Genomic DNA, 23,029 nt, shown 5'->3' on the forward strand with positions numbered 1-23,029 from the left:
ATCTTTCTATACATGTTACGGTAAACTTTTAGACATTATACGGTAATCATGTGACCTGATGATATAACCATATTTGGGCTTTAGCATTGGGCAAAGGGTGTTTTAATAATTTAAGAAGTACATGGTACATGGTACATGGTAATCATTTAGTCTTGATCTTTGGCTTATGATACACCTAAATAAAGCTCTAAGCGTAAGCCTAGCGATTACCTGAAATTGATGTATATATGTAATACCTACATTACAAACTTAAGGTGTTGAAAATATTTTAACACTGAGGATTAATATTCGTCTACCTTTGATCTTAAAAGGAGTACTAAAGGCTTAAATGAAGCATTCTCAATAAGAACCCCCCCCCCAATTTTGTTTGGTTAGGGGGGGTAATAGTTTTGACTTGATGTTTTGGCGTATCACAAGCTCAAACGTCAAGACTGCATGACTACCATGAAATACTATTATTAAACTTGATATTTAGGTGTATCATAAGCCAAAGATCAAGACTGCATGACTACCATGAATTACTATTTCAGGACTTGATATACAGGTGTATCATAAGCCTGAGATCAAGACTGCATGACTACTAGGAAGTACTATTTCAAGACTTGATATTTAGGTGTATCATAAGCCAAATATCAAGACCACATGACTACCATGACATACTATTCCAAGACTTGTTATTTAGGTGTATCATAAGCCAAAGATCAAGACTAAATGATTACCATGTACTTCTTAAATTATTAAAACACCCTTTGCCCAATGCTAAAGCCCAAATATGGTTATATCATCAGGTCACATGAGTACCGTATAATGTCTAAAAGTTTACCGTAACATGTATAGAAAGATTACTGTAACATGTACATTAGCTAAATATAGATAACTGTAACCATGGAAAATCCCACTGAAAGGATAATTGAACCTTTTTAGATATCAACAAGATACATATTTATCCACTGGATAATTTTGATCCGCCGGTTCACTCTGAACCGCCGGTTAAATCTCAACCACTGGTTAACTCAACCGCCGGTTAAACAAACCGCCAGTTAAATCTGAACTGCTGGATAACTCAACCGCCGGTTAACACAACCGCCGGTTAACTCAACCGCCGGTTAACACAACCGCCGGTCAACTCAACCGCCGGTTACCATATCTATATAAATAGGGTGCAAACATTAATCCATCATTCTGCCTCTGATGAAGGTCCTTTTCGGACCGAAACCGGTCAGGCTATAAAACATCACCAGGCGCTGTTAATTATGTGTATTGGTATATATACTATATTTTTATGGCTTTTACAAATTCAAGACATACTTTTCTAGTAAAGGGGGATAATTCAAACTAACACATTTGTAGCATTAAAATTTATATTTAATCTGCAATAATTAACAAATAAAATTTTCCAAAAGAATTGCACAATACGGACAATTTTACAAAAAAAGCAACCTAAAAGCCACTAGTATATGTATAATTAACAAACTACAATATTACAATAAAATACAAAAGCTTAAATAACAAAGAGGCACATGGTTGTTTGCATGGTTTGGCATATTTAATATGCTTGGTGAAACAGTGGCGGATCCAGCCATTTTAAAAAGGGGGGGGGGGGGTTCCCAACCCAGAGTAAAGGGGGGGGTTCCAACTATATGCCCCATTCAAATGCATTGATCGGCCAAAAAAAAAGGGGGGGTTTCAACCACCGGAACCCCCCCCCCCCCCCACCCCCCCCCCCCCCCCCCTGGATCCGCCACTGTGAAAATAATAAATTGACAATATGTTCTTTACTTCATTAAAATCATGTGATGCTAGTAAATTTTCTATGCACATTCTACTAAAAATGCCTTTGAATCATATTTTTACAAATTTTAAGTGTACGCTCTTAAGATATCAATGTTAAATATCTTAAAATCAATTCCAAAAAAATTGCAATTTCAGTTCTCTTAACATCATTCTGAAATCAATGACGGAATTAACAATGGAAATAAATGCCTAAACAATACAACTTCAGACATTAGTGTGCAGATCTTTCATAAAGAACAATAATGCTGAATCAATTTTCCTATCATTTCTTAAATCATTTTCAACAAAATATGTTTTAAAATAAATGAATGTTTCATCTTTTCTCAAGCATGACTTCTTTCTTAAATCGTTCTTCCACTCCATCATCACTAGTTGTTGCTGCTAATTTATGGTAACTGATTAATGCAAGCAATGTACAGCTTGTTTATGAAACCTACGATGTGTTCTATAAATAACTATCTGGCACCTTAGCTAAAATAATGGGAAAATGTGTTTAAAATGGGGTATTATATACTATATACTAATTTTTAAAAGATGAAACTTGTAAAACAAAATGGCACAGTTTTGTAGGATTTCAAATTGAGACAGCTTGGAATTGGCTAATACAATGTATTATTAAAATATCCAGATAAATATATGAAATTATGATTGAATACATATTTATCCTTAGGCCTTACAAAAACTATTTATTTTTGAATAATTTTTCATTTTTGTAATTGATGTTAAAAACATGACAAGGGTATTAACAACCTTGACTACCAATGAGGGTATTGCATGTGTCAGTTTAGAATATGTGCTTATTTCTATTGTAAATAATAAACTTACTTATTTGTATATGTAAGAGATTTGTTATTTATATAAGGACCAATTTTTTTTTATAACATCTGGTCATCCCCTTCACTGATATTTTTAAAGTCCCCATGGTGTGTTAGTATTTAGTTTTTGTTCCATGAATTACCTTTTTCAGATTTGCAAACCATAAATCATGTGGAACCAAAAGACTACAAAATAAATAACTAAAGGGAAATAACTCCAGTTTGAATCATTTTTCTTTTTCTATCTTTAACTTTTTAATATATCTTTCTTATAAGGTAAACAATCTCTTCATGACATGATCAATCTCTCCATGCTTACATCCTTGATTAACAGTTATTTTTCCATCAATTTAACTTCTAAATGTCACAGAATTCATGTAGAACTCTTCCAGTGATTTCACTATCATTAAAATTTACATGAATTTTCTACATATTTCTTAAATCATTAAATATAATAAAATTTAATACAGAATAGTACAATTACAATATAGACTAGATTTTTACTACATTTCATATTAAATTATAATCCAAACTAGGCTAGATCTAAACACTACTTTTTTTCAATTACATGTATATCACTTTAGTTAATAAATCTATCACTATTGTCATATTTAAATAATGCTATATTCTATGAATAGATTATTTATATACTAAACATTTAAGATTAATGTCATATTATGCAAACAATTATCAAAAGAATTATAATGTTTTTGTTCTTAATATCCCAATAATGGTTTTCATAAAATCAATTAAAAATAGGACTTTGAAATTTGATAAAAACTGCACTACAGCAAATAACAGCAAATCTCAGTAAAATAAATTGTTCTTCTGACTTTTCTTGTAGTAGTAGTCTAGTGATTTGAAAAGGACAATTAGTTCTTCACCCAACTACATAAAGATTTATCTATTTTCTCAATTTCATGTTTTACTTTGAAAAAATGCAATTAATTGAACTGCATATCGATCCAAAATAAAAAGTAGAATAGCTATAGCCATACTGCAAAATTGAGCCTTTCTTTTCTTTAGGTGTCCCAACCAATATAGGGGCTATACTAAACTATCCTTTACCCTAACCCATACCTAACTTTAACACTAGCTATAACTAGCTTAGAACAACCCAATACCTGAAAATACCCATAAATGAACCCAACCCTTAAGTACATGGACCCCTACAAGGCTCAAAATGCACAAAAGAATTTTAATACAATGTAATATTTTTTCATATGTCTTAAATCAAAATGACATAAACTGTAAAACAAATTCATCTGTATAATTTCTATCTAAAACCCCAAGTAATAAAATATCAATTAAATTATTCCACTATGGACTTAAGTCTACATCAGGTAAAGTTCGGTAAGAAGGAAATAAGAAATAATATAACATGAAATAAACAGTAAAATATCTTGCTTGTATTTGTTAATTTAAATGCAAATACAAAATGTAATAAAAAATACATCACAAAAATAAATATAATTTGCAAATAACAGATTAAAAATATTATTAAAATGTATTAAAATTGTTCCATTAGATATCTACCACATATTGGCAAGGACATACAATTTAAATTGAAATATGATATAAAAATTAAATTTCACAGTGTTTAAAAAATACTACACAAGATGGCTTCAATTTGTATGTCATGTGATAAAAGTCTTGTACATGATTGGATGTAAAATTTGATCAGTGTTTTGTGTTTAGTTTTGATTTTAATGACTGGCAGAATACTCTTACATGAACATGCATAATGGATAAATCTATATTCATATGAACATGTGGCATCCATTACTTATGTTGTAAAGTATAATGAAAACTTGATTCCCTCTTCCATGTATATCATGGTTGAACTCTAAATTTCCATTACTTGCACTACTGCACTACCCTATATACTATTAAAATTGTTCAAAGGGGATTATTAAAGAGGTCTGTTAAATAAGAAGAGAAAAATGAAATAAATGTGAAATGAACACATTGGTACACTGCTGTAGACAATAACTTAGCAACATCTGATTATAATCCATCCATATTTGTTCTTTAAGAATTTGCTTTGATGAATTTGGAAACTTTTTCATGAGCTCGCTGACAGCATTCTTTAAAATGTCCTGAAAAAAATAATTGATTCATTGATGGCAGGTTAACATTTGCAAATATTACATGCATAATCAAGTATGAATAACATTGCTTTATACACTACCAAAGTGAAGGTATGAATTTTCATGATAATATTCGGCTTTTCCTTGAACCACAATAATAAATATCATATTTTTTGTCTGTTGTTCAACAATTGCAATAATAAATGTAAGCAAAGTTAAAGAAATCATATCTCTTTGCAATATATCCCAATAGATCTGTTCAAACTCAGATAAATCAAAGTTAAAATAACCTGAAACATGCTGTTAAATTCACAATTAAATGAATGCTGTCAAATCAGCAATTCATATTGATATTGTAGTTGAACATTTTCACATTTCATCATGGTCCTTTATAGCTATTATATAGTATGAGTTTTGCTCATTGTTAAAGGATATATGGTGACATATAACTGTTTACATGCTCATCCTTCGCTCACTAGTTGATATTTGTCTCATTGGTTATCATTTCACATCACCTCATTTTCAAAAGTATCACCTTAAAAAATGTAAATACATAATATTTATACTAAAATGCTTGTTTATAATACAAACCTGGCATAACAAAGAAACCATGTGTAACCCCTTTAACTGTAAATGTTTGAGATTTTACTCCTGCCTCCTTTAACTTCTCATGGTAAGCTGAAAAAAAAACACACCTATTAATGATATTTTGCATTTGTAGATTACCTGATTAAAAAAATGAAATAGTATGATACTAAAGATTACAATATTCAATTAGATTTTATGGGCGCAACTATTTTATGAAGATAACATGGTATTCAAAATTTAGAGTATCAGGGCCTTTTTATAGCTGACTATGCGGTATGGGCTTTGCTCATTGTTGAAGGCCGTATGGTGACCTATAGTTGTTAATGTCTGTGTCATTTTGGTCTCTTGTGGACAGTTGTCTCATTGGCAATCATACCACATCTTCTTTTTTATAATCCTGATTGGTCATTGTGTGCAGCCAATGTTTTTTATTAGCATATAGTAAGTCCACTATGTATTATACCAAAGGCAAAATAATATATTTTCCTTAACCCTTTAGGGCACGAGAAGTCTTTTCTAGACTATGAGGAGATACATATTTATAAGTGCACAATTGATAGGAAAGGGAGATAAGTATAAATTGCATTAAGAAAACCAATTGGAATGTCTTTATTTTTTGAACTAAATAATACTGTCAGAATAATTCTTCATATAATTCTAGCAAGGTTTCGTACTAAAAATCAACTTTCTAAAGCCTGTGGCTCCAAAAAGGCTGCTATTGTCACAGTTTCTAATCTTCAGAAAAGCTAATTTTTATTGAATTATCTACCATAGTATGGGAGGAGGAGCATATGTGTGTGTTTGTGTGAGTTTACTGTTCTGGTTAAATTCTATCAGATTTTATTTTTTTGCATAACTATAAGTAATTTCACTCTCACTTTTTTTTAAAACATTACCAGATCATGAAATCAGTGAACATTCTGCACAGTGGTATGTTTCATGTAAAAACCAGATGCTCCGCAGGGCGCAGCTTTATACGACCGCATAGGTTGAACCCTGAAAGGTTGGGGCAAGAATGGACACAACATTCAAGCTGGATTCAGCTCTAAATTTGGATTGTGATTAAATAGTTGACACAGCATAGGTTTTGGACACAGAATGAATGTGGTCTAATGAACTTAAAATAATTTTTTTGCCTTTGAGCAATCACTATGCTGTTGAATATTAATCCTCTCAAAAAAATGTTTGAAGAAATTTTCTTTTTATTTATGAAATCTGAAATGAGAAAAATTTAACCCCCCCCCCACCATTTTTTTTCAAATCCCCCTTTCCCTTTTTTCAAAACTGATCTCAATTCAAATTTCTAATGGAGTTTGCAACAATAACTACTCATTTAAATACATCATAAAATATTAAAATGTAACAAAAAGTGCTTGTTATCACTGAATGGTAAAGATTGTTTTTATTTATCAGTTGGTAGTAAAAGTGAATATACATTGTGTATTGTATAAAACAATGATTTAAGTTGATTCAACTACTATTCTTGACAAAGAAAGATAACTAAAATCAATTGAAAATTTCTTGCTATTGCACAATATTGTGCAATTAGATATTTCTTGCTATTGTGCAATACTGTGCAATTGAAAATATTTGCTATTGCACAATACTGTGCAATTGAAGATTTCTTGCTATTGCGCAATACTGTGCAATTGAAAATTTCTTGCTATTGCACAATACTGTGCAATTGAAGATTTCTTGCTATTGCTGAATACTGTGCAATTGAAAATTTCTTGCTATTGCACAATACTTAATATAATAATTTTGGATCCTGATTTGAACCAACTTGAAAACTGGGCCCATAATCAAAAATCTAAGTACATGATTAAATTCAGCATATCAAAAAAGCCAAAAAATTCAATTTTTGTTAAAATCAAACTTAGTTTAATTTTGGACCCTTTGGTATTTAATGTAGACCAATTTGAAAACGGGACTAAAAAATCTACAAACACAGTTAGATTTGGCATATCAAAGAACACCAATTATTCAATTTTTGATGAAATCAAACAAAGTTTAATTCTTGAACCCCGATTTGGACCAACTTGAAAACTGGGCCAATAATCAAAAATCTAAGTACATTTTTAGATTCAGCATATCAAAGAACCCCAAGGATTCAATTTTTGTTAAAATCAAACTAAGTTTAATTTTGGACCCTTTGGACCTTAATGTAGACCAATTGGAAAACGGGACCAAAAATTAAAAATCTACATACACAGTTAGATTTGGTATATCAAAGAACCCCATTTATTCAATTTTTGATGAAATCAAACAAAGTTTAATTTTGGACCCCGATTTGGACCAACTTGAAAACTGGGCCAATAATCAAGAATCTAAGTACATTTTTAGATTCAGCATATCAAAGAACCTAACTGATTCATTTTTTGTCAAAATCAAACTAAGTTTAATTTTGGACCCTTTGGACCTTAATGTAGACCAATTTGAAAACGGGACCAAAAGTTAAGAATCTACATACACAGTCATGACAGTTAGATTCGGCATATCAAAGAACCCCAATTATTCAATTTTGATGAAATCAAACAAAGTTTAATTTTGGACCCTTTGGGCCCCTTATTCTGTTGGGACCAAAACTCCCAAAATCAATACCAATCTTCCTTTTATGGTCATAAACCTTGTGTTTAAATTTCATAGATTTCTATTTACTTATACTAACGTTATGGTGTGAAAACCAAGAAAAATGCTTATTTGGGTCCCTTTTTGGCCCCTAATTCCTAAACTGTTGGGACCTAAACTCCCAAAATCAATACCAACCTTTCTTTTGTAGTCATTAACATTGTGTTTAAATTTCATTGATTTCTATTTACTTAAACTAAAGTTATTGTGCGAAAACCAAAAATAATGCTTATTTGGGCCCTTTTTTGGCCCCTAATTCCTAAACTGTTGAAACCAAAACTCCCAAAATCAATCCCAACCGTTCTTTTGTGGTCATAAACCTTGTGTCAAAATTTCATAGATTTCTATTAACTTAAACTAAAGTTATAGTGCGAAAACCAAGAAAATGCTTATTTGGGCCCTTTTTGGCCCCTAATTCCTAAAATGTTGGGACCAAAACTCCCAAAATCAATACTAACCTTCCTTTTGTGGTCATAAACCTTGTGTTAAAATTTCATAGATTTCCATTCACTTTTACTAAAGTTAGAGTACGAAAACTAAAAGTATTCGGACGACGACGACGACGACGCAGACGACGACGCCAACGTGATAGCAATATACGACGAAAATTTTTTCAAATTTTGCGGTCGTATAAAGATCATGTGACAACATAACATACATACCATAACCGTGGTCTCTATTCATATCTAATTCTGCCATAATAATCAAAGCTGGTGGACATTTATTGAAACTTTTATACAACAGTGGAGATGCTCTGGGCTTTTCAAAATCTGCTTCATTTATATAATTTCTGTTAAACCTGAAAATATGAACAACATAAAACTAGATACCTAACTACATCATACATGTTGTACAACTAAATAAAATCATTGGATCCTCCCTGGATCAAACTAAATTATTGTTTACAATTTTAAAATTCACTCTCAACTAAGATACTACTTTTCATTATGTTATTTTTTAAGACCTGATTTGGTGGTGTTACACCTTACAAAGTCTATCAAAATCAATTTGCAAAGAACTCTGCTCTAATTGTTGATAGTGGGTCTCATTGGGGTCTAAGCGTGACACAGGATTGCCGATTTTTCGTAAGCGTGACACGGGAAAGGCAAATTATTGTGCCGTGAAAACGGAATTAAGGTCTAGCGGGACACGGGAAATTACAAAAAAATGAGAATTGCTTAGGTACAAAGCATAAGCGGGATACGGGAATCTGACAAAACAGTAAGCGGGATCCGGGATCAGAACCCCCCAATGAGACCCCCTTGATAGGAGCCATCTAAAACTTGCTATTTGTTGTGTGTTGAAGGATTCACTATAACATGGAGATGAAGAACAGTAATACAAGACCTTTTTTAATTTGCTTTACGTTGTCCGGTGCTTGTAGCGAATTTGGGTCATGGATTAACACTACATTTTTCAGTCAGATAAATACCAATGTTTCTCTTCCATCAATATTTGAAAATAATTAAACAGAATCTAATATGTAACAAATAAAACAGGGTTGACATGTTCAATGAGTGTTTGCCTTCAGGCCATTGATAGACATAATATCAGCCAATTAATTAAAACCTACCATTGTAAAACCTCACTAGATAAGACGGGACCTTTTTCAAACTCTTTATCTGAATTAAATTTTCTTCTATAGTCTAATGATGGATAAACTAGAACCTGAAAAGAAGAAAAAAATCTTCAATCATAGTAAATCCTTGAACATCAAATTGATGCAGAAATGTTGCCATGCATTTATTCTTGTTATTACAGAGATTAAAACTAATGATGCTATCAAATTTAAAATGCAATTATTGCAGAATATAATTTTGCACATTTCATCCCATCACAATTTTCACAAAAGAAAAACATCACAAACGTTTCTCAATAAACTGAGTTGTTTCCCTTTATTTATTTATTATAAAACATTAACAGTTCCTTTGCAGTATTAGTATGAAAAAAAACTTATTTTTGTGGATACCTCTTTCTTATATTTTTTTATCAATAAATTCTCTGACGTCATACAACAATAGGCGTTATCAAGACATCGATAACGTCGGATCAAAACAAATTGTCACTGCGTGGGCAAAAGATATAGTTCCTTACATTTTCTACATTAATTTCATAAAAAAAAGCCATTTGCCAATGTAATAAAAAGAATAACTAATCGCCGTATTTGAATAAAAAATAAGACAACTCCTCATCGCACTCGTTTAATCCATGTGTCGTTCGGTCACGCGTTGTCTTTTTTTTTATATTCAAGTATGGCGATTAGTGTGCACCCACATTTCGCTAAATTAAGCTGTACTTTATTATGGAGGATTTTTTCATTAAATATTATTGCTATTTTATCCTGTAGTGTTGTTTTAAAACAAAAATCTATAATATCATTTCAAAGGAAATTCAAATGTAAACCACTTGCAGTGAGGTGAGATTTTTTTTGCTCCATGTTGAAGGCCTCACTCTGACTTTGATATGAAGAACAGCAATTAAAGCACTGTTCCTTGCTTTCTGTGTTTTTTTTAATTGTACACGTACTAAATTTGTGTGATGGATGGATACTCCATATACTAACTTGATAATTTATATTATATTCTTCATGACAAACAGAAGCTGCTAACCTCCCACCAGCACTATCACCACCGACACCTACTGTACTCTCATTAACAGCACCTAAAGGAAAAAAGTTACATGTTTGTTTTGTTTTGTTTTGTGTCATTGATTAATTGATTAAAAGAATTTCAAAACAAGGAGAAAATCATCCATCGACCTATTAAACCATCCTATTTTCAAGTTAACCTTATTCTGAGTTTAAAGTGTTGTTCTTTCGTTTTTGTGTGTCTTGTAAAATTAAGACATGTCTTATTTTTTGTTAGAATGTTTCCAAATTATGGAATGATCTCCCCTTAATTGTAGTTTCTGTTGCATTTTGACCAAATTATATCTCGAAATACCAGAACCGGAAAGGAAACAAATATTAAATTTCGTACACCATTATATATTCTGAACTTTTTAATAATGAAGAATTAAGCTTGTTTTTATTTGTCATGTTTTCACCATGTTCACCGCTGCCTGATTGTTAGGCTCTGAGGTTAGGCTTATTGGCCTTCAATGAAATATGAATATAATACGCTACAATAGTAACAATACAACACTGAATCAGATTTTTAATGTCCTAGCTCAGCAAGTCAACAAAGTCTGCAGATATCACCCTTTTCATGTGCATTATTCTGACTCTTAGCTGACAAGATTTGTCCTTACACCAAAATGGGATAAGATTGGCAGAGAAGCAGCAAATACTAATTGTAAATTTTCTAGTTTTAATCAGTTGGGTATAGGACCAACAACCTCCATTACTAAAGTGAGTTTTAACCACAAGATTGTTAAGGTAATATGTTCTGTATTGAATTTTTTATTGTGAAAATATTTATTTTCATTTTTGTTGTTCACCTGTAGTCATCATCTCCAGCAGTAGTTCTTTTGATTACAATATCTGCTGCCACCATAGTTAAAGGTTCATTAGATGACAATTTGAATATAAATGCTATTGGTATTGTACAGCTACCTTTCCTATGATTGACAATAAACATAAAATCTAATCGTACCTATTAATCCTTTGTTCATTTTGACCCATCGTACCACACAGACAGCATCTTCATGGTTGGCTGGGTACTTATGTTCTGGTCCACATCGGTATTCTACATTAACCACAACACAAGGGGCATCCCTAAAAAATAAAATTATATTTAAGTAATATAACAAGATCGCAAACATTGACATGCTAGGGTTACCCCTCTTGTAAATCAAAGCATATGAAAACAGAAAGTAGGTGACATACAGACCTAAAATGCACTCACTTGTTACAACTTATTACTTTCGAGCTGCTGACCATATACATACATGAAATCAATCGAAGAAATTGTGTTGAAAAAATAGTATGACAAACAGAAGAGGGACTCAACTCCTAGAATGTGGTTAACATAATTTTAAAATAACTACATTATGTAGGTACATCAGGTACATCAGGTACAATAATAACAAGTTTTGAAAGCAAGCATATAATATGAAAGTGATAAGGGCTACACAGTCAAAATAGTTTGATGAAGACTCCATGAATCGATTAATCATAGTTCAATAAATGTCCAGTGGCTAATTTTTCATACAAATTCAGGATAAAAACAAATAAAACTATTGGGTTTTGCTTAGTAAATTTTGCCATGTAACTGGTCAGGGAATTATTGCAGGGGTTCCTGAAAGTTTTAAAATAATGAACTCGCAATGTTCAGGAAAAATATGATAAAATATCACAACTCTGATTAAATAAGTCTAGTCATTTAGGAATAAATGTAATATAAGTAATATATATCCTTACTTTTATACCATTAGAAAAATACAAAATCAGTAAAATAAAGACAATATATTTCTACGGTACATTGTGATATGATTATATGACAATAGCATTACAAACTGATTGACCTTAAGAAGTTTTGTTTCCTGTACTGAAACCCAGTTCATTTATTTATGTGTAAGTACTTAGTTACATCTTTTGACCAAGTAATTCCTATGAATTATTTAAACGTCTGCACCAAAGTTTTTCAATCTTATCCTGTAATCTGTAATTGTTCTCAACATGCATTATGATTAACAAAGTACATTTACATTGCTAAAAGCAATTTATGGAAATGAAACTTGGAGACAGCAAAGTTTGTTTTACCGATTCAATAGTACGTATGCATGTTTACATTTAGACACGAAATTTAACAAAAGTTACAGATAAAATTGAGAATGGAAATGGGGAATGTGTCAAAGAGACAACAACCCGACCAAATAAAAAACAACAGCAGAAGGTCACCAACAGGTCTTCAATGTAGCGAGAAATTCCCGCACCCGGAGGCGTCCTTCAGCTGGCCCCTAAACAAATATATACTAGTTCAGTGATAATGAACGCCATACTAATTTCCAAATTGTACACAAGAAACTAAAATCAAAATAATACAAGACTAACAAAAAACATGTAATATTTATGTCTTAATTAGGTAAAAATTATTTTACAGCCCAATATAAATACATTTCTTTACGGCGCTATGTTTTATATATAATGGTCATTCTATATTTAAATGAGATTGGGTAATACCCATTGAATTCCTTTCTGAACGGATGATTTTGGCAGTCAGTATATATATATAAGGAAGATTTGAAGTGTGTTTGACCAATACGATGCTCTTTCAAGATAGTAAGGACTATGATAGTTTGGTATACTATTCCCCACTCTTCCACCCCTTCCCCTTTTTATATGTAACCTTATCGTTTCTTATCGACTTGTGTATGGTAAAAATTGATTCATTTATTGATGGCTGTTCAAGTGTTGTATATATTTATGTTGAACATGTTGAATTAAAGGCGATCTTATGTGAATGTACAACCCTAAACTGTGTTTGTTTTTTTCTACGATATCTAGTTAAGACAAATTTTATTTTCAGAGGAGTGAAACGAGGGAGTAAATAGTTAAGAAATATTACATGGAAGCCATAGATTCATTGGACATTTACACATGGCGTGGGTCATGATACCGGGATTTTATCCTGAGCTTTAGTTATATTCATAAATTTTCCAAACTACTCTAATTTAACAATTCTTTCTTATACCATCCAAAAAGCAGATCACCAATATGCATGATGTAATATTTCAACAAGTAGTAAAGTGTTTTCAATCAAGTAAACTTATTGATTACAAATATCTTACAAGTTTCAATCTATCAATTTTACAGCTAAGATGAATGTTTGAAAGATTTTTGGTGTTTGTACAAAATAATTGATGAACCTAATAAAATTTGGAATACAGTATAAACTCTTTACAAATTTTGTAATTAAGTTACGCAGAAGACCAATAATTATTTTACAACGGCTATCTAACCAAATATAGAGAGTTGTGAAATCTAACTCTCATCAATTTCTGTCAATTTCCTTACGGAAATAAAACCTGTCAAATTTAGCAAAGATGCAGATTACTTGTTCCAGATATTTTTACATAAATAAAAATGTTGTGTAAGGAAATTGTGAATTTAAGTTATACTTTTATAGAAGCATTTAAAGAGATGAAGTGTTAAGTCAAAGAGACAGCAACTCATAGGAAAACAAGAACGTGTCCATAACACACAAACCAAAAACTTTAACCTGAAGAGGGACAGACGGATGCACAGACATAAAACATATAATACCCCATGGTGGGTCATAAAAAGAATTACAGACATCTCAAGGTCAACAAACAACAGGGGTTCAATAATCTTTCAAGTTGGTTGGTACTTTTTCATTTGTACATTGTTTTCAACACATAGATTTCAAGAAAACATTATATAGTAATTCCTAAATTTAGACAGTACTGTGAACTATCTCTTAATGAATTTCCTAATACAAGGGTTTAGTAAATCTTGATTGCAACTTTCAAAATTGCTTTTAATCAAATTTATCACAGTTGTGAAGAAAATAACAATAACTCCATTCATCTAAATGCATATTATCATCCATCTCTTCAAATACCAATAAACAGCTGCGCCATGAGCGCATGATACGCCCAACGTCTTGTGTGTAAGTTTTATGCAATAATCATAAATAGTTTCTGAGAAAGTTTTAAGCAATTACCATTTATTGCTTTTGAGACACAGCGGGACATGTGAAACCCCCCCCACCCTGTTTTTTTTTTACAAATATCACTAAAATAAAATTTTGAATCAAACCAGTACAGTATCAAGCAATAATCATAAATTGTTTTTGAGATACGGCGCGACATGTAAAAAAAACCTCCCCTTTTTTACAAAATACTCAATAACTCAAAAATAAAATATTGAGTCATCACCAAAAGGTATACAGATCTTTAGATTAATATAACAAAGAAGTGTGTAAAGTTTTAAGCAATAATCATAAATCGTTTTTGAGATACAGCACGACATGTAAAAACAAGATTGCACGCTAAAATGTCTCGCCTTCTATACTAATCACTGATATTATGTTGATAGTCCTTAGTATAAAGCTAAGCTTTATAACAACTGACACATAAACTTAACATTAACCAAGATAACTAAACATAGACCAATGAACCTTGAAAATGAGGTCAAGGTCAGATGAACCATGCCAGGCAGACATGTACAGCTAACAATGCTTCTATACAACATATATAGTTGACTTATTACTTATATAGTTTAAGAAAAATAGACCAAAACACAAAAACTTAACACTGTGCAATGAACCGTGAAAATGAGGTCACGATCAAATAAAACCTGTGCGACTGACATAAAGATCATAAAATATTTCCATACACCAAATATAGTTGACCTATGGCATATAGTATTAGATAAAAACTTTGACCACTGAACCATGAAAATGAGGTCAAGGTCACATGACATCTGCCCGCTAGACATGTACACCTTACAATAGTTCCATACAACAAATATAGTAGACCTATTGCATATAGTATGAGAAAAACAGACCAAAACACAAAAATTTAACTTTGACCACTGAACCATGAAAATGTGGTCAAGGTCACATGACATCTGCCCGCTAGACATGTACACCTTACAATCGTTCCATACAACAAATATAGTAGACCTATTGCATATAGTATGAGACAAACAGACCAAAACACAAAAATTTAACTATGACCACTGAACCATGAAAATGAGGTCAAGGTCACATGACATCTGCCCGCTAGACATGTACACCTTACAATCGTTCCATACAACAAATATAGTAGACCTATTGCATATAGTATGAGAAAAACAGACCAAAACACAAAAATTTAACTTTGACCACTGAACCATGAAAATGAGGTCAAGGTCACATGACATCTGCCCGCTAGACATGTACACCTTACAATAGTTCCATACAACAAATATAGTAGACCTATTGCATATAGTATGAGAAAAACAGACCAAAACACAAAAATTTAACTATAACCACTGAACCATGAAAATGAGGTCAAGGTCAGATGACACCTGCCAGTTGGACATGTACACCTTACAGTCCTTCCATACACTGAATATACTAGCCCTATTGCTTATAGTATCTGAGATATGGACTTGACCACCAAAACTTAACCTTGTTCATTGATCCATGAAATGAGGTCGAGGTCAAGTGAAAACTGTCTGACAGACATGAGAACCTTGCAAGGTACGCACATATCAAATATAGTTATCCTATTACTTATAATAAGAGAGAATTCAACTTTACAAAAAATTTGAACTTTTTTTTCAAGTGGTCACTGAACCATGAAAATGAGGTCAAGGACATTGGACATGTGACTGACGGAAACTTTGTAACATGAGGCATCTATATACAAAGTATGAAGCATCCAGGTCTTCCACCTTCTAAAATATAAAGCTTTTAAGAAGTTAGCTAACGCTGCCGCCGCCGTAGCCGCCGCAGCCGCCGCCGCCGTAGCCGCCGCCGGATCACTATCCCTATGTCGAGCTTTCTGCAACAAAAGTTGCAGGCTCGACAAAAACCTCCCCCTTTTTTACAAAATACTCAATAACTCAAAAATGAAATTTTGAATCATCACCAAAAAGTATACAGATATACAGATTAATATAACAAAAAAGTGTGTAGAGTTTTAAGCAATAATCATAAATCATTTTTGAGATACGGCGCGACATGTAAAAAAACTCTCCCCCTTTTTTACAAAATACTCAATAACTCAAAAATGAAACTTTGAATCATCACCAAAAAGTATACAGATATTAAGATTAATATAACTAAGAAGTGTGTAAAGTTTTAAGCAATAATCAAGAATCGTTTTTGAGATACGGTGCGACATGTGAAAAAAAACACACCCCTGTTTTAGTTACAAAGTGCCGTAACTCAAAAAGTTTAAATCTTATTTTCACCAAAAAGTATACAGATCATTTGACCATCATAAGAAACAACAATATTAAGTTTCATGAAATTTAGATAAGTCTTTCTCAAGTTACGGTGCGACATGTTTACGCCGGACAGACAGAGGGACAGACAGACGGACGGACACCGGACATTTGTATACCATAATACGTCCCGTCAAAATTTTGACGGGCGTATAAAAATCCAAGATATGAAATAATTTCATTATTCACAATTTACTGCACAGCACATCACAAGTTAATGACTGCATTGCAATCTCTAATAATTCTGACAACTTTGAACACAGCAGCAGAAGACAGATATTGATATTACACAAAAACCAAATCTGAGTTTCATCTGATCTAATGCTACATGTATATATATATATATTTCATATTTATGTATATGTTAACCTTCTGATATTTATAACATCCTTAAGTATACTTTGATGTTCCATTTAATGTAGATCTAATTGACCTGATATTAGGTTATCATTTCAATAACCCATTAATTCTACAAAAAAATTCTTCCAATACTTTTCTAATACTGTGTTTATGATATGAACTACATATCTTTTTTATGGGTATTATAGATTTTCTATATGCATCCCATTTTTTGTTTTGAGGAGATGTACAAATGACAACTGAACACACAAATTGAAAATCTAAATCCCCCTTAATCTAGGAAAATTTGAATAAAACTGGAATACCTAACAAACTATCTGAAAGCTGAGTTCTCTATATAGTCAAATAAAGGCAAGACATCTTGCCCATCCAGACATGTCTTTGTATGACACACACTTGCCTAGCATAGAAGATAAAAGCCAATTACAACTTTCAAAGGGAAATGCATGACTTAGTTTTCACCCTCTCCCCCAAAGAAAATAAATACTAAAAATAAATCATGGGCTGTCAGAATAAAGGGGATAAGAGGCCTTCAAGGACCTTTAAAAACATAGAGTATATTCATAATTACATATCCATACCTTGAAAATATTTTACAGACAGTATCAACAGTTTTCCGCGATCCAACCACATTTCCTCCACCATGGAAGTAAACAAACACAGATGGCGCCACAACTAACGCACAATTCTTTGATCTGTATACTGTTATACGAACTCCATCTACAATAGAAATATGGGCAGGAATTCACTAATGCTACTTACGTGTGACATTGTAAGAAAAAAATAAAAATCATTATAAGCTTCTAAATTTTTTACAAGTTATTGCTACAAATGGTGTCCTTCTATTTGTAACCAAAAAAATCATTTTTAAACTTGCGTCAGTTTGGAATCAAAGCAAATAATGAATTTGGAGCATGTAACATGGACACTTTTTCCAAATTGAGATTAATGATTCCTTAACTTATTCAACATTCAATATCATATATATTGATCACAAAACCTTGTCTATCATCAAAACTCTAAAATGTATATTTTCATTTCTTTCAGAAATTTTGTGAAAACAAGTTTCCTCTACTTTTCTGTCAATGTTACATGCAATGTTTAAGAGATAAATACAGTAAGAGTCATTTTCTTTCTGAACATGTAAAGGCTCTTTTTCATTGTGTTACCCTCACATTAAAAAATTGTATTAATATTTTTGCAATTATCTCATTTCTGTCATAAAATAGTGACTTAAATGTTGCATGTAACGTGGACACAAAAAATATGAATAATGAACCATGCCAGAATTGACCTTAAAAGATATAAAAAGCCTCCAAACAACCATCTGAATGTAAATTATACAATAATACTGCCACATTTCTCATATATGATATTATTTAAATAGTGGTTAATACCAAAACCATTCACCTAAATTTCAGACAGCAGACATATTTTTTTTAACTATACCAGTAGTTATGCTTGTTCATGGTGGTACACTATGGAAGGCTAAATTAAAAGATATTCAAATGTCAAAATAACCAGAAAAATAAAATTAAGACCAAAGATAGATCAATTGATGAAGGAGTCATCCAAAATTTCCACAACATGAAACATTTTTATATCAGTAAGTAAGCAACCTGTTTTTAATGCACAGGGATGAGATTGATAAGAAGACAACCACACAACCATCAGCATCCACAAGTTTCTCACTCAATAACTAATACTGACAAAGTAAGGGTACAAAATGATTACATGTATCCCTCATTCATGTGACACAGTTACACTTATAAAACTAATAGTATGAAAAACCAAGACAAAATATGGACAAATCTACCAGAGGTTGATACAGCTGCATTTATTGAGAATCTTATTTTCAATCGATTACATAACTTCTATAAAGAACAATTTGGGTTTCATTTTTGAGGTTGTTGTCTGATAGACATATTACCCAATATCTCGTTTTATTTCTGCTGGTTAATCTTACATTTATGATAACTTTTTAAGGTTTAAACAATAAATTTTATTTCAAACATTCAAAACAAGTTTCTTGTTTCTTGTTTCCTGTCTCCAACATCTTCAACTATCTATTTGAAAAAAGAAAAAAACAAAACAACAATTAATCTACCCTCAATCAGAACCAAAATCCATGCATAGATTATAAAATTTACAATAATATAGAAACTCTCAAATATCTTGCTTCGATTTTTCAATGCCATTTCATCTTGAAAACTTGTTACCTAAACTACAGGAAGCCACAATTTAAAGGACCCCATAATGACCAGTGTAAAACAATTCAGAAGAGAAAACCAACACCCACTAGACCATAGTCCTGTTTTCATCTTTATTTGGCCTTCTTTTACTTTTTTGTTTCATTAGCGTCACTGAAGAGTCTTTTGTAAACGAAAAGCGTTTCTGGCCTACAAAATTTCAATTCTGGTATCCATGATGAGTTTATTATTATTATTATTTTGAAATCAGAAGGAGCCTGAACCTCTTATAATGCAAAGATATTCTGGAATGTCAATTATTGGCATAACAATTAAAAAAAAATGTTACAAATTGAATTCCTCATGATTTCTATAATGAGCATCAGTAAATACACATGATACATGTGTTGACTGGTGATTGAAAATGGATAGATAAACAAGATTTTGAAATAACTATCTTCTACACTGCTGTAGAATGGTCAAATTGGAGATCACTAGTATGTCTGCATACACAGTCACCATCATCTGGTTTTCTGACACAGACAAACACTACTATCTGACTGGCTGAAAGGACTGTCACCACCTGACTCACTAATAGGGACCTAATCAGACTGGCTAACACAGACATCATAATCTGCCAGGCTGATAGGGTTATCACCATCTGACAGGCTGAAAGGGATATCACCATCTGACTGGCTGACAGGGACATCACCATCTGACTGGCTGACAGGGACATCACCATCTGACTGGCTGACAGGGACATCACCATCTGACTGGCTGACAGGAACATCACCATATGACTGACTGACAGGAACATCACCAACTGACTGACTAATATGAACATCACCATCTGCCAGGCTGACTAGGACATCACCATCTGTTGGCTGACAGGGACATTACCCTCTGACTGGCTTACAAGAACATCACAGACTGACTGACTGACAGGAACATCACCAACTTACTGATTGACTGATATGTACATCACCATCCTCCAGGCTGACAGGGACATCACCATCTGTCTGGCTGCCAGGGACATCACCATCTGACTGGTTGACAGGGACAGTATCTTTTTGCAGCATCTTCCTGAGAGTTTTCTTCATCACATTTATTGCTGATCATCTTTTTCTTTCTTAGGTTTATATTGCCTGTAGATTTTTTTTTATTAAAAATTGCTTGTAAATTTTCAAGACTGACATCAATTTTGTTGTCAATGAAGAAAATACACTTCTAAAAAGAATATCTATATTTAGAAATAAAGATGAAGTTTGATGGTGGTAAAACAAGTCAAATTATCAATAATCTCTTTATAGAGCAAAGGAGTTAGTAAATGTTATAATTTCTGTTCATGCGTGTAACATTGACAGAAAAGTAAAAGGTTGTATGTCAATGTTACATACATGAAGACCATAAGATGAAAGTGGTGTGCTTAATAGTCAACTTTGGAGAAATAATATAATTGCTGCCCAGTAATATCTAATCAATCATTTAGGTTATAAAATGTTATATAAATGTCTGACTTTTAAGGAAGTAATACCTTTGCATGTAACATAAAAAAATCTTGACACAAAATATTGTTGTCAATGTTACTAACTAGTGTTAAAAGACAAATTAAACAGGAAAACATGAAAACGCTTTAATTTTGTAAAATAAAAATAAGATAATAGCTCCATATGGCAGTAAGTTTTGCTTACGCATGTAACACTGGCCTGAACATGTAAAAGTCTAAATAATAGACTCTGTCAATGTTACATACACAATTTCTTAATGAAAAAAAAGTTTAATTTGGGTTTACTTTATACATTATTTTTTGAAATAAGTATCATAATAATAACTTTGAATATTAAAAATTAGATTAACTGTTGATTTCAACACAGTAAAATCTTCTCATGTAACACAAAAAAGACCTGATACAAAAATCGTAGTCCATGTTACGCATAAAGTTATCATAGGAGCATCAAAGAAATTGTGTGATGACAATATTCCAGATGTTAGTCATTTATAAACTCAGATAAACTCATTTTAAAGCTCATAACAGAGGTTTGGAAATCAATGCTTTTAAAACATTATAATTCTGGGTTATGTATGTAACATTGACAGGAACTCCAACAAATGATGAGGAAAAATTGCTAGTCAATCAGGAAAAAAATAAACACAAATAATTAAAACTCATTTATTTCTTTAATATCATTTTAATGACGCAAATTTAAATTTCAACAAGATTTTATTGATTGAATAATTGTATGCACATTTATTAGGTTGTAGCATGTAACCTGGACGCAGAAGATGTGTCAATGTTACATGCCTTTAAACGATAAGAATTACAAGGAAATATTGTAAAGTCTAGAAATCAAGAAAGATCAACAACTTCTCAGTGTTAAGAATTCAGCATAAATTTACATTTGATTTAATATTATGCACTGGCCAATTATGCTTTAAGTGTAATAAAGTAATATTGTTTTTATTCTGGTGTCAATGTTACATTTTATGTTTTCAAATTAAGTGGCCAGTTATCTTTATAATGCTGAGAATGAATACAAGTACTAGTTAATCAAATTGGCAATTAATCTGTGGTATTTCATGTAAAAAATTAGATTGATAAGGCAAACCATACAAAAAAAAGCTTTTGCATGTATCATAGACACCTTTCCTTGGTAAATATTTTCGTGTCAATGTTATGTACAGAAATCTCTCCAGCAATAAAATGAATATCGTAAGGGTCAAACCTGTTTAAATACAAGATAAACTTATATTTTTTGACAAAATTGCAGAGCAAGTCACACATCATTATCAAAGAACCTAATTTACACAAGAAGTGCATGTAACACTTCATTGTGAGGTCAAATTAACCTGGTCACACTCTCTTATCATCTGCTTGATCACTGGTAGATGCCAAGTGTGAAAGATGACAAAGCCACATTTTAATGTAATTGTCATTGGGTTGAAATGTGAAAAACATAATTAGGTTAATGCTTACTATAAAAAGTATACAACTGTTATAAAAAGATGAGTATTATTGGGCAGTATTGACACGAAAATGAAATAAATTTTCTTACCTTCTATATTTTTCAAACTTCAGTTGATTGATAAAAATCATGAAATCTAAATTGTAACCATTGTTGACACCTTTCAAAATTTGCCATGGTGGACCAATAACTTGTTTCCAAAGCTAATCAGCTAATGAAAAGGTGCATGTAACATTTGTTGACGGGAAAAGTTACATGCACTTGTCCATTTTCAAACGTATTTTATTTGCAGCAATAATCGGATTCTGTACAAAATGGGGTTTCTAAATGATAGACCGATCATTTTGCAGTTGATTTTCAACTATTATAGTAGAACAATTCTTCAGGCATATTCTAAATATGACTAGGGGTTTTGCCACTGCAGAAATGTCACACTTTTTGTCTACAGTTTTCAACTGCCAGCACATAACAAGTGCTGATTTTTTGTTGATTTTTTTAATTGGATCCATTTTTTTTGCATGTGGCAATAAAGACTAACCCACTTTGATATTTAAACAATGTTTATTCTCCATATTTGCATGATTTCTTTATTTTTTAATTGGATAAACACTATTGACCCTAAAATTTCACTAGCGAATTCCTGCCCATATATGTCATGATTAAAAAGTTTGGTCTTTTTCTTATGATCAATTTTACAATTTTG

The 23,029-nt window shown here is 31.8% G+C and overlaps 1 protein-coding gene across 1 annotated transcript in view; it reads right to left on the bottom strand.

The window, feature by feature from the left end:
* Positions 1 to 1,343: 1,343 nt before the first annotated feature.
* LOC139515794 (ethyl acetate hydrolase-like) overlaps positions 1,344 to 23,029 on the bottom strand; it is a 32,742-nt gene continuing 11,056 nt past the window's right edge. The window contains exons 2-8 of the mRNA XM_071305490.1: positions 17,756 to 17,894; positions 11,509 to 11,630; positions 10,479 to 10,576; positions 9,489 to 9,583; positions 8,578 to 8,714; positions 5,291 to 5,377; positions 1,344 to 4,708 (exon numbers count right to left, since the gene is read on the bottom strand). Of these exons, the coding sequence (XP_071161591.1) occupies positions 4,641 to 4,708; positions 5,291 to 5,377; positions 8,578 to 8,714; positions 9,489 to 9,583; positions 10,479 to 10,576; positions 11,509 to 11,630; positions 17,756 to 17,894 (746 nt within the window). The 3' untranslated portion in view covers positions 1,344 to 4,640. The remainder of the gene's footprint in view (positions 4,709 to 5,290; positions 5,378 to 8,577; positions 8,715 to 9,488; positions 9,584 to 10,478; positions 10,577 to 11,508; positions 11,631 to 17,755; positions 17,895 to 23,029) is intronic.

The sequence above is a fragment of the Mytilus edulis genome, chromosome 3 (genome assembly GCF_963676685.1).
Source record: "Mytilus edulis chromosome 3, xbMytEdul2.2, whole genome shotgun sequence".
NCBI classification, from domain to species: Eukaryota; Metazoa; Mollusca; class Bivalvia; order Mytilida; family Mytilidae; genus Mytilus; species Mytilus edulis.